Source organism: Zalophus californianus, chromosome 2, assembly GCF_009762305.2.
Source record: "Zalophus californianus isolate mZalCal1 chromosome 2, mZalCal1.pri.v2, whole genome shotgun sequence".
In the NCBI taxonomy this organism is placed as follows: Eukaryota; Metazoa; Chordata; class Mammalia; order Carnivora; family Otariidae; genus Zalophus; species Zalophus californianus.
This window is the reverse complement of record NC_045596.1, coordinates 126595186-126611622: the sequence shown is the minus strand read 5'-3', so window position 1 is coordinate 126611622 and position 16437 is coordinate 126595186. Positions and strand designations below refer to the sequence as shown.

Genomic DNA, 16437 nt, shown 5'->3' with positions numbered 1-16437 from the left:
AGCCTCCTACTTGATTGTTTCCAAATGGATAGCCATCTAGCCTGAGACCATTTACTGAATAGTCATTCCTTTTTCCACAGATGTAAATCAGAAAAATAATGAAAACCACACACATACACACCTATAATAACTGAAGTAAATAGTTTTTTAAAGCCCTTCCCGACTGCAAATACCTCATAGCTCTTTCCACAATTCCTGAAAATCCCATCATGCTCATTTACTTAGAGAAAAGCACTGAGCAGCTTCCAAGAAAATATCAGGGTTACTTTGGTAGGCTAGTGTTGTGAGCTGCCATCAGCCATTACGGTCTTGGCCTCAATTAGTATTTCTGTTCGTCTGACTTGAGAGAATACAGAATGCCTCTGCAGGGGGCATTTTGGTTGAAAGATGAGATAATAAATCTGCCTTCATTTAGTTCACATGTTTGCGAGTGTTGAAGAGTTTTAAGTTATAACTCCAAATAATACCTTTTAGTCAGATTAGATGAGGAGGAGGAGGGTGTTAACCCTGTCTGTTCACATTAAACAAGAATAACAACTGCTTGTCAGTGAGAAAAGGTCACTCTTCAACTATACGCTCTCCCCTAACCAATCTAGGAAGTTGGCTACATGGGTAGAGAATATTGAATTCTCTTTGCTAATTTACTTAGAATTACTGTTGAATAAACCATTTAGATTAAATAGAAAATCCAGGCGAGGCATGGGAAGTAGTGTTGTTGGCCTTCAAATTAGAGAAAGCATTCAGTTAAGTGGTAATAAATGAAATAGATTTTACTTTTTGTGAATTATACTTTTGTGGAAGTCATTAGCTCTTTTCATTATGAAAGGCAAGAGAGTATAAATTGCAGAGCTTTCTTCTTTTACCATTTTAATGAAGACTCAACTTTTAAGGCTCTGTTCTTGAGATTTAGTACTGATCATAATTTAAGGAAAAAGCGACCTTGGCAAGGTACACAGATCAAAAACCACTACTTCAGAGTAGAATGGTACCAGTTTTTTTTTAAAAAAAATAATAATAGGGGTGCCTGGGTGGCTCAGTCGTTAAGCGTCTGCCTTCGGCTCAGGTCATGATCCCTAGGTGCTGGGATCGAGCCCCGCATCCGCCTCCCTGCTAGATGGGAAGCCTGCTTCTCCCTCTCCCACTCCCCCTGCTTGCGTACCCTCCTCTCTGGCTGTCTCTCTCTCTGTCAAATAAATAAATAAAATCTTTAAAAAATAATAATAAAAATAGAAAGTTAATTCCCTTTTATTTTACTCTCTTGGTTTCAAAAAAAATGCTAGGGGATGTTACAATTGAGCGTTATTTCTGTCCTCCCTTGGCAAGGACACATGCCTTTTCAACTTGATAATGATTCCCTTGTTTGGCTCAACTGTGTGGTTTGCATCTTGTACTCAGAATGTAATTGTGTCAAGAGGATTCAAATGAGGGAAAAAAAAATGGTCTCAGAGTGAATAGCAAATCCAGGATCCATCCTGCACACTTCACTCAAAGCCCTGTTTTCCCCACTCAGGATCCAAACCATGCTCAGAAGCTTCTTGACAGTAGTGCCCCTCATGCTGTTGTTCTTCATGATTTTCCAGCAGGTAAGCACATAAATAATCAAGTGCTATAGAGCCTTAGGATCCCCAGGCAGTCATCTTCCCTGAGTTAACCTCTCGAGGACATCTTCATTTTCTGTGCCAACAGAGTTCCATCTTATCTATCACCCTGCCTTCAGGAAGGGTCGATTGTACCCAGCCATTCCAGAGAGCTTAGCTGCATTCCCTTGCCTTTGAAATTCCCTGTGAGAAAGAGTGAGGGGAGGCAGAATGAGGGGGTTTGGGGGGATTCCCTTACAATGAACAAAGAGCGAATTGCCTACCAATTGCAAACTTTTAACTCTTTAAAAACAGTGCATACCAATTAATAATTACAGTGAAATTCATTCTAATTTAAAAAGTGAAATAATTTTTTTTTTAATTTTTTATTGTTATGTTAATCACCATATATTACATCATTAGTTTTTGGTGCAGTGTTCCATGATTCATTGTTTGTTCATAACACCCAGTGCTCCATGCAGAACGTGCCCTCCTCAATACCCATCACCAAAAAAGTGAAATAATTTTCTCCTAAGAGTTGCAAAATCTGCACATACAGCTTAGCTGTTACTTACGAGATGAAAATATACATTTTTTTGTAATCAATTTATTTTTGTTTATTTTAAAGATTTTATTTATTTATTTGACAGACCGAGAGAGGGAACACAAGCAGGGGGAGTGGGAGAGGGAGAAGCAGGCTTCCCGCTGAACAGGGAGCCTGATGGGGGCTCGATCCCAGGACCCTGGGATCATGACCTGAGCCGAAGGCAGATGCTCAACAACTGAGCCACCCAGGCGCCCCTGTAATCAATTTTTAGATACCTCTTACATCCAAGATTGCAAGGCTACAAATAAACTCCTGATTTATTTAACACCTCTTTTGATCTACTTGGTAGAATGATTTTTATTTTAGTGTGAGTACATTTGCTTCCTAAAGAGCTGTAGTAGTCCTTTAGTAAATATTTTGAGATTAAAATGATTTTTAAGCATGATTGAGAATAATATACCATGTCTATAAAATCTTTCATTGTTCAATTATGTATTCAGCAAAGGGTTTATATTGACCCAGTAGGAACCGTTGGCCAGCACAATTTTTTTTTTTTTAACCATTACCTATCAACCAATGCATGGTAAATGCATCTAATTTGGTCTTCAAAGAGGAAGCTCATAATAATAATATGCCCCCCAAAATAATATATTTTTAAGTCAATTTGATTGGCGTAATCTGTTCTCAGAATCACTAGAACATACTGCCTCAGTGAACAGAAGTAAATGTTACTTTGTGCTCTGCTTTAATCAAATCTGCAACCAAGAGAATTCATCATATACATAATTATAATTTTATGTTACAGAGCAAGCTGATGATTTGCACCTCACTTCTGGAGAAATTGTTTATCTTCTGGAAAAAATAGACCCAGATTGGTATAGAGGGAGATGTAGAAACCAGATTGGCATATTTCCTGCCAACTACATCAAAGTAATTGTAAGTAGGGTAGTGCTTGTTTAAATTCGTCGTATATTCTGTGGGTTCTGTGTAACTTGCAGTTTGGAAAAAAACAGAAGCCTAGATTCTTATATTCTAGTTCATGCTCTTCCATTGATGTATCTGGTATTTGGAAAATTCAAAAAATAAAGGTTTGTTCGACTAGATTATGATTAATTATTATTATATTATATGGAGTACTGGAACTTAATGCCTAAATGCTATCTGAAATCCTAAGGTAGAAAATGACTGCAGGTCAACTGGCGAACCAACTCGGAGGGGTGGGTAGGCACTAAATGATATATATTAACTCTTTGAAACCTTTAGTAAACAACAATTAAATAGTACCAGATAGTTCCAAAGGAATGTTTTCTGAGGTTATGGTGCCACTTATTTTCTTTAGAGTACATTTCACTTTTGGTTTCTTTCATCCTTTCCATTCCCATTTATTTCCATCTTAAAAAAAAAAAAAGATTTGGGAATACTAAAGTACTTTCATTGGAGGTAGTGGTCCATGGTTTTTCACATAATAACTTCAAATCTGATTGGGAAAAATTACATATATATACATATATATATATATATATATATATATATATATATATATTTAAAAGATCTTATTTATTTGACAGAGAGAGAGCGAAAGAGGGAACACAAGCAGGGGGAGTGGGAGAGGGAGAAGCAGGCTTCCCGCGGAGCAGGGAGCCCAACGCGGGGCTCGATCCTAGGACCCTGACTGAGATCATGACCTGAGCCGAAGGCAGACGCTTAACGACTGAGCCACCCAGGTGCCCCTGGGAAAAATTATATTAAAGCATCAGAATTTTTTATGCCCTCACAACCTACAATATGTGAGTCCATATTGTAGAGCCCCCCAGTGCTAAGCCCGGGTATCTGCGAAACATGGAGAGAAAATCAGAATGCCATTTGAATATTTATATCAATAGGAAGAGTATGACTCAGTCCCTGTTATAACTTACTGATGCTGGAAGATATCAGTAAAGCTAGCTTAAATCATTGAGCATTAACAGCTTGTTTGAAGGGGAAAAAGCCAAGGATTTTCCATTACATCAGAAACCTAGGAAACAAAACAACAGAACAGCTGTATTTTTCAAATATAAATGAGTTTGAGTCTCTTGAATTCTAAAATGCGGGTCTTAAAAATTTTCCAATATATATATGCCCTGATTCTTTAGAGAAATCTTTACCACATTCTCTAAATTAATATTAAGAATAATGTTAGTTTTAGCACTCTCTCATTTTTCTTCTGCCCAATGTAGCAGTACTTTAAAAAGCACAGTGACCACACTGAAATCAGTCACACCGAATCTGCCACATTTTGGTATAAATGCCACTTGTAAACCTACAACTTTAAAAAATTGTTCTAAAACTTTTAGAATTTATCAGGAAGGGTGCTGATTCTTTTCATATAAACTTCAAAACCTTAACTTAGTTTTCAGACTTAGTGCATTATGGTCAAATATTTTATGACCGCCCAGCTCTACTGAGCCTTGTAAATAAGGTATTCTATAAAGTGCCTGCCACTTAATAGATGATCACTGAGTACTCATTCCTTTCTTCCTTCCGTATTCACACTGAAGGAAAAGAAAATGGTCCAGAGTGAGGAAAAAGAGAGACCTCACAAGTTTGATTGAAAGGTTTTATTTGGGGTTCAGGAAAGTCTGGCAGAATTCTACCAACGCTTGGAAATTGGTAGGGTGGTGCATGAGTGCCTGCTGCCTAGTTTCTGTCTTCTGTCCTCCTCATCTGAAGTTTTCAACTTAGAGGATGTGGGAGAGAGAGAACCCAGTCCACGGTAGAGCGATATCAATGTGCTTATTCCAGCAAATAAGAGGATTGATTGGCTATTCAAGAGAGGCTATATCCCAGGTTACGTATTTTTTTTCAAAACTCAAATTCTGGATTTCTTACCTTTCAGCACCCATGGTACTACTTCATCAGTTTAGTGCCTACCTAGACTGGTTCATTTCAATCCCATATTTCCTAATTACTTAGCCTTACATTTATCTGAAAACAAAAAATTGTTGCCTTGACGTTGTCTTTACAGATTGACATTCCAGAAGGAGGAAATGGGAAAAGAGAATCCGTTTCAACTCATTGTGTTAAGTAAGTTTTATTTGTGTTCTTTTGCACAAAACGTAAAGGAGGACGAATTACCAAACTTGAAACACTTCAGATACGTGTGATTATTCACCTTCTCAGCGTGTCTTTGTAATTATGAGGAAAACTTGTTTAAAAAGCTTTAGTGGTGGGGGCACCTGGCTGGCTCAGTTGGAAGAGCACGTGACTCTTGATCGGGTTGTAAGTTCAAGCCCCATGTTGAGTGTAAAGATTACTTAAAAATAAAACCTTTTTTTTTTTTAAGATTTTATTTATTTATTTGACAGAAAGAGAGACACAGCAAGAGCAGGAACACAGGCAGGGGGAGTGGGAGAGGGAGAAGCAGGCCTCCTGCTGAGCAGGGAGCCTGATGTGGGGCTCGATCCCAGGACCCTGGGATCATGACCTGAGCCTAAGGCAGACGCTTAACGACTGAGCCACCCAGGCACCCTCCAAATAAAATCTTTTTAAAAAGTAAATGAATAAATAAAAGTAAAAAGCCTTAGTGGATTAAAATTCTGAGAAATGCAGCATGCCAACAGAAGCGGGCAGGAGCGACGCTCCATGTCATACAGGACGTACAGATAGCCACTGACTCACTCCTGCAGCCCTCCACACACAGCCTGGCTTGAGCTTGAGCAGAGACCATTTCGTTATCCGATGCATTTTGTTTTGGTCTTCCTGTGTTTAGCTACCAGCAGATTATTTAGAAGGTTCAGCTATTTTTTTTTTTTTAAAGATTTTATTTATTTATTTGACACAGAGAGACACAGCGAGAGAGGGAACACAAGCAGGGGGAGTGGGAGAGGGAGAAGCAGGCTTCCTGCTGAACAGGGAACCCGATGAGGGGCTCGATCCCAGGACCCTGGGATCATGACCTGAGCCAAAGGCAGACGCTTAATGACTGAGCCACCCAGGCACCCCTAGAAGGTTCAGCTATTTTTGTCACCGAAGATATTTTAACCCTATAGAAATCGGAACCCTACAAAAACTGCTAGACATTTTGCACTGTTTTGTTTTTAAGAGGAATGAAAAGAAAGTAAAGGAAGAGTTAAGTTGGAGGGGTCTTCCTTTATGTCTGAAGACCTTTCCGTGAATTTATATACCCTTTCACGCACCACTGTAATTCCTTGGTGATTTAAAACACCACCACAGTGCAACTCTATATTCCAGTTAGATGAGCAAATTAGTAGAATTCACTACCTGCTAAAGACTGTAAACCTGTCTTTGAATAGGTCAGACATAAGGAGATGCTCTCCAAGGACTTCAGAAAATAAATGCAAAGGTTACCACAAATAAGAAAACTTCTGGGGCGCCTGGGTTGCTCAGTCATTAAGCATCTGCCTTTGGCTCAGGTCATGGTCCCAGGGTCCTGGGATCGAGTCCCACATCGGGCTCCCTGCTCCATGGGAAGCCTGCTTCTCCCTCTACTGGTCCCTCTGCTTGTGTCTGCTTGTCTCTTTCACTGTGTCTCTCTCTGTCAAATAAATAAAATCTTAAAAAAAAAAAAAGAAAACTTCTGATGTCACAATAGTTGAATTCTGTTTCAGGCTCAGTTTTTCTCCGATTTTTAAGCAGTGTTTACTGTGTCAGCAGGTTGAATTTAAAGTGGGCTTTCACAGCCGCCGATCCATTGACCTGACTTATATCAGACTTGGATTGGTGCCAGGACCAACCTTGTCTCTTCAGGCAGTTGCATCCCCTTGATTGTTGCTATTGAGACTTCCTTTTTAAGCCTTAAAGCGAAGGTTTGGTATTAAACCATGCCTTCTGGAGACACAGTTTTATCTCTACTTTTATCTTATTTTCAGTCAACAGTTGCAGATCATTAAAAGATTGTTCTCATTCTCAGAAGTGAAGTCTTTTTAAAGGTGATTACAGAAATCATCTTTAAAACAACAGTGTTAAGTTTAAGACTTAGAATTTTTCCAGTTTGTTTTCTTCAAACTTTGTAGTTGTGAAGACCATGTATCTATATAGACAACTCACTGATGATTCATCATATATTGAGCATCTCCTCTGTCCAGCTGATGCCCATTGCATTCTGCCATGGAAGTTTCATGTCTTGCCCTGAGATTCTCAGGGTTGGCACTCCTAAACTCAGTGCAGTTATGATTGAGAGGGTTCAGATTCAGCCATGGATTTCTGTGGCCCAAGCATACAAAGACATGGAATGAAGTAAAGGTGATCAAAAGATGTGCCAACGTAGATTGGCCCCTCAGGCACTCATTTGGAATTCTGCATGTACTCTGTGACCTTGACTTTAGCCTTTTTTTCTTTAGCGTTTTGAGTGAATGGGTTCATACCTAAAAGGTAAGAACTATCATTTAGAAATAGACCCTTTTTCACAGAAAATTTTAAATTATGCCTAGTGTATCTTGTTCCATAGTAACACAGAGTAAATATTTATTGAAAGACCAAATGAAGGTTTTAAAGCATTTTGAAAGTTAGTACTCTCTAGTTTAACACATAACCATGATCTTCTTTGTTCAGAGGCCCAAGATGTATCGCTCGGTTTGAATATATTGGAGACCAGAAGGATGAGTTAAGTTTCTCGGAGGGAGAAATTATTATTCTTAAAGAGTATGTGAATGAAGAATGGGCCAGAGGAGAACTTCGAGACAGAACTGGGATTTTCCCCCTTAACTTTGTAGAACTCGTGGAGGACCATCCCACCTCTGGTGCCAGTGTTTTAAGTGAGTATAAAAATACGGTTTTTTATTTTGTTCTGTCCTAATTCAACTAAACCAAATAATACGATAATACTTAAGCTGATTAATAATTCATACTTTTTAAAGTAGAAAGAAAAATTATTTTTAAATGGTAATAGTCATTATTGGGATAGCCATTGTTATAATCTCTCAAAGATCTGGTTTTGGTGTTTTAGGTAATGAGCATTAGCTTCATATCAGAAATGGCGAAGAATCAAAAACTTTGAAACAGAAGTGGACTATCTAGTATAACTAATGTGTATCCCCCACTTTACAGTAAAGAAAACAAGCCCAGAGAGGATGGTACCAGTCAGAGTTAGCCAGTACATGAAGAGACTGATCTAGAGTCCCAGACTTCTTACTCTCTCTGCAGTTTTTCTCCAATGCTAGTACATGGTCTTTACATATATCTAAAGTTTTAACTTTTTTCTTTTTCTTTAACATAGACACAAAGGTACCACCGAAGACCAAAAAAGATGATTATGGTGCAAATTCTCAGGTAGGCTGCTTGAATAGGCAACTATTGAAACTGGGTTTCATCTCTGGGAAGAATATTAAAATCATAATTACCAAGAGAAAATGTTATAAACCATTTTTCATTTCATGGAGCAACTGTTTGAAATAAATGGATAGTTGGTTACTGTCTTTATTGTGTATAATAGAGCTCGTACAAATGGGTTATAAAGACATGCTGCAAACCCTGACAGCAAACGGGGAAAGAGACATGATTAGAATATTCATAAAAGAGATACTCTTGTGACTGATACTAAAAAAATTTTTTAAAGGGTGCCTGGGTGGCTTAGTCAGGTGAGCATCCAGCTCTTGGTTTCAGCTCAGGTCGTGGTCTCAGGGTCGTGGGATCGAGCCCCACATGGGGCTCCATGCTCAGAGTCTGCTAGAGGTCCTCTCCCTCTACCTCTGTTCCTCCCCCTGCTCCCTCCCCCCTTCAAAAAAAAAAAAAAGATTTTAGTCACAAAGATGGTCATAGTGGTGATTTTATAATAGGAAAAAATTAGAAGCATCTAAATGTGACCATTATTAGGAGAATGTTCTGAGTCCACGAATACTAGATTTATAAAATAAATGTCATGGGAGGAAAACATACGTTATAGGGAAATTGAATATATAGCATAAAAAGACTAGAAGGAAATATACTTAAGTTGCTAACATGCAGTTGCCTTTATGTTGTAAGATTATAGGGGGTGGGTTTTTTCCCTACTTCTTCATACATTTTCGAACTTGCCAAATGTTTGGGAACATTTGTATTATTTTTATAATGGGAAAGAGAAAAAATGGATTAAAACTTTTACGCTGTATAGCATGACTTTAAAAGTGTTAAGCAGAATAGGAATGTGGATGACTTCCATTGTTTTTAAAATGACCTATTTTAGAAGAGTGAGCCTGATGGGGTCATTGTTTATCACAATGTCACTGGTAATTGGGCTGTGTGTCCCTGAATTCTTGGATCCCTGCCCACTGATAAAGTCAAACAGGAAAGAGGGTGACTACAGTTCTCCAGAAGGTAATGTTCACATAGTACCTGCATTTCTTGGGAGTTGAAAGTACCATTCTTGAAGATATGATTACTCAAGTGCAGGAGCAAGAGGGGGTTTTGTTTATTTTGTTGTTGTTTTTGTATTATATGCCATCAGTTGTGGCGAACTTCAGATATGTTAGGTGCTGTGCCAAGTGTGCTCCATGCATTATCTCATTCAGTCCTCACAACAACACTTAGCAACACTAAGACGAATCTGAGTTTCGGTCTAGAACCCAGACCTGTCTGGCTCCAAGCCTTTGCCTTCGCATTTTCCTTCGCATTTTCCTCTCCTCCCTGCTTGAACTCCTCGAACATAGTGTTCCCATCCTGACTTGGCAGAGACACCTTTTTGCAGAGCAAATCCTTCCTCTGATGTGTGTGGGGTAAAGGTATTCTTGTTGGAGCATTCCATCAACTAACCTACCATGTTTGGGTTATTACCCCACCAACCTTAACGCTAACTATACCTCATAAAATTAAAAGGGTGAATTAATGAAGTCCTATATGATGGAATCTGATAGCCTCTGAATCAGGTAAAGACCTGGAATTAACAGACCCATTCTGATCCTTCCTAATTTAGGTAAAGAAGAGCTTCACTGAAAATTATATGCTTCACCAGAATTTTTTCATAGTGTCATAAATACTGTACATAAATACCATATGCTTTTACCTAATGTTTTTAATGTAACTCATGTTATAGATGTTAAGATCACAATCAGCAAAAAGTTTTTGCTTAGGCATTGTATATACCTTAAAAGCAGAAAAGCTACAAATCTCATCGTATCTGTCATTTAGAATTCTATTTTAAGAAAAAAGTTATTGGAAACTTATTTCTGAAAGTTGGTAGCAGATATAAAGTCTTGGGTGATTTAAAGAAGCCTTCAGGCTTTGAAATCTTTGACCCTTTAGCTCTTTTTTTTCCCCACTACTTTTTTCAGCTTTATAGACATCAATGTCAAATAAAATCTCACATTTCTTACCAAACTTCTGGTTTGTAACAGGTTAGTAGTCTTTCTGAAGAATGGTGTGAAGCCCTTCACAATTTTACAGCAGAGACCAGTGATGACTTATCCTTCAGGAGGGGAGACCGGATCCTGATCCTTGAGCACTTGGACTCTGAGTGGTGCAAGGGCAGACTGCGTGACAGGGAGGGGATTTTCCCAGCAGTCTTTGTGCGGCCCTGCCCAGGTATGGCAACTGTAGAAATGACTGTTACTCTCAGAGGGGAGCCCAAGACCTTTGGAATGATAGATACTCCTTTTCCCTCCGACCATGCTCAGTTTAACTTGTTTGCCTGCACTTGAAAGAGTTGATTCATAAATGTATGCAAACTCTTTGAACTTTGTTGGAGATGTGGGGGAAAATAAAGACAAAAATGCCTTCACTTAATAATAATGGCTAATTTTGTCTACTAAATATATGCCGTATAGTTGTTTTTCTGGTAAGAAAACATCATCTTTTTGCAAGTTAAGTAAATTCAAAATTAATTGAAATTATTCTGTCCCAGGAATGAGAAGCGGGGGGCTTCTTAAAATTTTTGATTTGTGTTTTAGTCCAATGTCTCTCTCTGTATATATAAATTTTTGATGTCTTCACAGCTGAGGCAAAAAGCATGTCTGCTTTAGCACTGAAGGGGAAGAAGGCCAAAGCCTTATATGATTTCCATGGGGAGAATGAAGATGAGCTTTCCTTCAAGGTCAGAATGTGTATCTTTTTATAACTGCATTAAACAGCTATAAATTTTGAATTGTCTTCCACTGAAGAGTGGAACATTTGGGTGGAGTATTGATCATTAGCCGGGAAGGAACAGATCTCAGACCCTAACTCTAATGGACAAGATTAGAGAAGGTGAATAGGGCACATTTAAATTATCAGCAAGGCGTTTAAGTACTTTTAAAACCTTACTGGCCTGATAGTCCCACAATCCCCAAATGAATTCCTTATTCCTAGGCCTTGTAACATCTGATCTCAGCAATACTAGAATTTTCATTGGTAGCCCTAGTGAAGGATAATTCTCTCCATAGCTTTTGCAGCCTGTTACTGTTATATCATTTGAAATCAATGGAGAAATCAGATGGTACCTACTACAGTTGGCCACTGCAGGCAGCAGTCTTCATAAGACACTGGAGTCTTGTCCATAAAGATACTGACTAGACTTTGGGGAAATGATCCCAAAAGGTTAAGTTCCTATGCAAAGGTTGCTTATTTATGTGTGTATGTATATATGTATGTAATCTTTGCACCCAGCGTGGGGCTTGAACTCACACCCCCGAGATTTAAAGAGTCACATGTACTTCTGACTGAGTCAGCCAAGCGCCCTGGCAAAGGTGTTTTTTTTTTTTTTTTTTTTTTTTTTTTTTTTAAGCAGCCTAAAATTTCATCTTACTTTACCGAAAAAGTGCCTCTTCTTTTTTGTTTGTTTTTTATTTTTAAATTTTTTTATTTTTGTTTTTGTTTGTTTTTTAAAGATTTTTATTTATTGAGAGAGAGAATATGGTAGAGAGAGAGCACGAGAGGGAAGAAAGTCAGACGGAGAAGCAGACTCCCCGTCGAGCAGGGAGCCCGACGCGGGACTCGATCCCGGGACTCCAGGATCATGACCTGAGCCGAAGGCAGTTGCTTAACCAACTGAGCCACCCACGCACCCCTTTTGTTTGTTTTTTAAAGAGTAAAAACAGAATATTTCCATGATCCTCTTTCCCCAGCCTACAAATGGACCATGGTCAGAGGAAGGCACTCAGGACAGTACATTGGGACTGTTCCAAGAGGAAGGAGGGTGGGTTTAGCAGCAGTTGCCATCAGAACAGCCTGAGTCAGACACTGGGAAATTCTCCATCGTGGGATACTCAGTCAGAGGCAGGAATGCCATAGAAAGAATTAAAGCATCAGGGAGTGATTGGAGAAGAGGAAACTTAAAACAGCAGGTGCCCCACAACCTGTCTAAAACAAAACGAGGGAAATGAAGGTGCTATTGGGAAGTCACGGAGTAAGGGGCATGCAGAGATAAATCAGTATAAAGTTGTTTAAGTTTTCTATTTTGTTATGGAGTTTTCACATTCTGGGAATTTCTTCCTTTTCATATTAAAGTGTCATTTCTCTTATAAAATGCTGTTAGTAAATGATATTTCTTATGCAGAATTATAATTTGGTAACCTTGTATCAGTTCCTTTTTTCCCCCCTCCTTAATTTCTTGGTTCTCAAAGTCCAAGTGTTTGGGAACTGTTGCCCTCGTCCTTTTTAGTCATGGGAGTCAGTGGCTCAAATGTCCATTCTTTTTATCTTTACAAAAAATGTTACTGCAAGTGAACAATCTGAATTCAAATTTTTTGGATGTCATTTTGGCCTTTGTTTAAGTTACGTCAGTGTAAATAACAGAATTCATAGTATTCTCCAGAAAAAAGGTTGCTTTCATTTTACAAATGACTGACTATAAACAAGGTCGTTCTTGAGTTTTTTAGTTAAGGGATTCATTGTTAATCATTATTTTATTAAATATTCACAGAATATTAGTAGAACTTTTTTTGAAAAAGAAATGTCTTAGCCATCAGAAAACTGACATGGTTCATATGGACCAGAGTTCCCCCCCCCCCAAAAAAAGTTTCAACTATTATATTATAATTTAGGAACCAGAAGGAACTTATTTATAATAGAAACTTTGAACAGCCAGAATTTTTATGGATTTTGGCAGAGTAAAGTAAATTAATGACATTTGATAGTCAGCATTTTTCCTTTCCATTTTCCATAAAGAAAGGCCTTAAATTAAACCATTTTTCCAGAGGGCAGTGTACTGGTGCTATAAATAAAATCCATTTAGCCTGATAGAGATTCTTAAAAGTAGCCAGGGTCATCCTGAACCATGAGAGAATCTTAAACCCAGATTCTAAGAAATGGTTAGAATCCATAAAGAACAAAATAGTTTCAGGAGATAATTTCAAAAATGATGTCTTCATCTGTTGAGGAATTATAATTCACACATGAATAAGACAACACAGTGCCTTTGACTAACTTGATGAGGGTAAATCAGATGTTCTGAGTCAGGGAGAAGCTCTTTTAAAGACAGGAATGAATGTAAATTTGATCGTGAGGCCGTAGAAGCATGGAATAAACCAAATGGTAAAGGAGGATACCATTATGTGGAAGAATGAATGTATAGTACAAAATGCTCAGGATGTTGAGAAAAGGCAGTTATAGTAAGAGCCTTTCTAAGTAAAAAATCCACTGTAAAATGTGGTGGCTGTGTTTCCCAGTGCTTAGCAACACCGGCCCTGAAACCATACTAGATTGGAATCCTGTCCACTAGCTAGACATGCAGCCCCAAGGAAGCTGTTTAATCTCTCTGAGCTTCGGGTTCCTTCTCTTTAAAAAAGTTTATAAAAATCTCTCTCTCAAACGGCAAAGTAACAGTACTCTGGGACTGCAGTGTTGTTTAAATGAGTTAATTCCTATAAAGTGCATAGAGTGTAGAGTAGGACTATCTACGGTAAGCACATGGACCCTCTTACCTTCAAGTCTTTGCTAAAATGTCACCTTCAGGGGGGTGTTCCCTGACTGGAACTAATGAGATAGCAACCCCACACTTTCTGTCCTCCTGGGTCAGCTTATTTATTTGCTTCCCTACTCTAAAATGAGGCCTTTGTTCCTTGCTGTATGCGTAATACTCAGAACAGTGTCTGACACATATTGGGTGCTCAATAAATAATTGTTAAATGAAAAAAATAGATACAACCTATATGACATCTAGGACTGTTCTTAAAGAAGAATTTTGGATTAGGAGTAGTGAATTTGGGGGGGCACAAAATGCAAGCGGGAAAATAAAGGTGCAATGAGGGTGATAAAACAGTGAAGGAAGGGGCTTTGAGAAGAGGCATACAAGCAAATGGTGTCGTTAAGGTCTAGATCATCTGTGGGGCATATCAGTTAATCCACTGGGCAAATCAAGATCAGTGAGTGACATCAAGAGAAGATTAACCATGCCTCTCCAAGGAGGCTGCTTACCATGCTTATTCTCAACAGAAAATAATCATTATTTCCAATTTCTGTATTCTGACAGGCTGGAGACATCATAACAGAGCTGGAATCTGTAGATGATGACTGGATGAGTGGAGAACTAATGGGAAAATCTGGAATATTTCCCAAAAACTATGTTCAGTTTTTACAAGTCAGCTAAAGGTGAAGCTTGACTGTGTTCTTTGGCACAAGAACTCACTTGAACTATCACTTTGACTATCAGATATGTTTTTGCACTATTTTTGTAAACTGAAAGAAATATCTATGTACATGGTACACTACAATTTTCTGAAAGCAGAATACGTCTAGGTTTTGTAGTCCTCTTTCATTCAGAGTAACTGATACATGTATGTAGAAACCCATGAACCACCCCGGTATCCTACCAAGGAGGACGTCAGGCAGGATCAGCAAGGCAAGTACACACTTCCCCCAGGGAAAGCGTTGGGTGCCGTGGCAGCATGGGGAGGCTTATGAGCAGATGTTGCACTTGGACATCTTTGCATCAGCACAAGGAAATTAACCGTGCTTCTTCATTTTTTACTTTAGTTTAAAAAGAGGACATTTATAATCTTAGTTATAAAAGAGGACATTTTATATTCTCTGTGCTGTAACTATCAGGACATGGTTGGTAATCTAAATTTCATTTTTGACATTCAGATTAATTCTAACCATTTAAGCGCATTATCCTTATTACCAGGGCAAATCTTTGCTTCAGGTGAGGCAGTTTATTAACTAGCTGGAGCCTTTATAAGCACTTGGTGAATCAGCTCGTGTTCATCAAATGCTCCTTGTGTTGTCAAGTATTTTTCCCTTTGTCCAAGGATTTAAAGGGGGTTAAAATTTGATGTATCTTAGTCAAAAGAACCAAAACCATCCTGAAATGCCTTGCTAATACAACTAACCCTACCACGTACCTGCCACACCTTCTTTCTTCCATGTATACTTTATGCTATCGGGGTTATTATAAAGCACATTTTCTGAATCTGCAATCATTCTTTTGACACTTACTGGTGCCCAAAGAAAAATCCATTTTCTTTGTGTTACCCCAGTAATATATAAAAACTGTGTCTTGTTATAGTGGTACATTATGAATCACATATATCTCAGAATACAGAGCAACTGTTAAGACAGAAAACACCAAACCCCCACAGCTTATTTCTTTCCACTATAATCGGAATGAAAAATAACTTAAGGCCCAAGGCTGATACTTCTTTGGGTATTTTTCCCCCAGCTTATTCCTGCGCAAATTATTAGAGTAAATAAATAGCCGCGTTCCTGCTATCCATTTGTTACACATTCCAGACTTAAGATAAAAGTGGTTCTTTATGTGACTGAATCAATTACAGCTTACGGGCTTAAGCCAAATAGGTCGAAGACAATCTTCCAGACAGATCAATGGAATAGAATTTCATTGGAAATGTAAAACACTTCCCCAACAACCTTCACGATGTTCTTCCATTTTTGAGAAGAGTTTCATATGCTTGGCCACTTTTTAGCTTTCGTCATTGTTTCCCACTGTCCAAAAAGTTAGGCAGCCAGTTGTCAAAAATTATGTGAACACCATGTGGGGTTCTGTAAGGGAGGAGATGTTTACTTTGTCTTTGATGGAACTTCATCTTCCAGTTACCCGGTTATAATAGATTTTGGAGTATGGGAGCTGTTTCTCTTACATTTTGGTTAAAGAGGACAGTATAAAGAAAACTCTTGTCAAATCTCACTTAAGAGTAATTTCATGAGAAATAGTGACTTAGAGCATTATCTCCACTGAATTCTTATTTGCAGCAAGGTGCTCAACAGTAGGAAGTGGGCGATGTGTCTGGAATAGGACATGAGGTATATTATTTTGCTTGTGTAATTTTGACATCATTTTTTAAAGATCGTGAAAGCCTAGCTTTATTGGAGAAAAATATCCCTCTTAAATTTTGGCCTTGTGTTAGAATGGTAAGTGCAATAGTTGTAAATCTACTTGACACTATAATAAACTGAACTGAACTTTTTAAA

The 16437-nt window shown here is 38.3% G+C and overlaps 1 protein-coding gene across 9 annotated transcripts in view; it reads left to right on the top strand.

Moving 5' to 3' along the window:
* The window catches only part of SH3D19 (SH3 domain containing 19), a 177803-nt gene extending 161366 nt beyond the window's left edge, over positions 1–16437 (top strand). For all 9 annotated transcript variants that reach the window (XM_027598002.2, XM_027598006.2, XM_027598001.2 and 6 more), the window contains 8 exons: positions 1511–1583; positions 2930–3060; positions 5129–5187; positions 7675–7877; positions 8339–8391; positions 10431–10617; positions 11028–11125; positions 14480–16437. In XM_027598002.2, coding sequence (XP_027453803.1) covers positions 1511–1583; positions 2930–3060; positions 5129–5187; positions 7675–7877; positions 8339–8391; positions 10431–10617; positions 11028–11125; positions 14480–14596 — 921 coding nt within the window. In that variant the 3' untranslated portion in view covers positions 14597–16437. The remainder of the gene's footprint in view (positions 1–1510; positions 1584–2929; positions 3061–5128; positions 5188–7674; positions 7878–8338; positions 8392–10430; positions 10618–11027; positions 11126–14479) is intronic.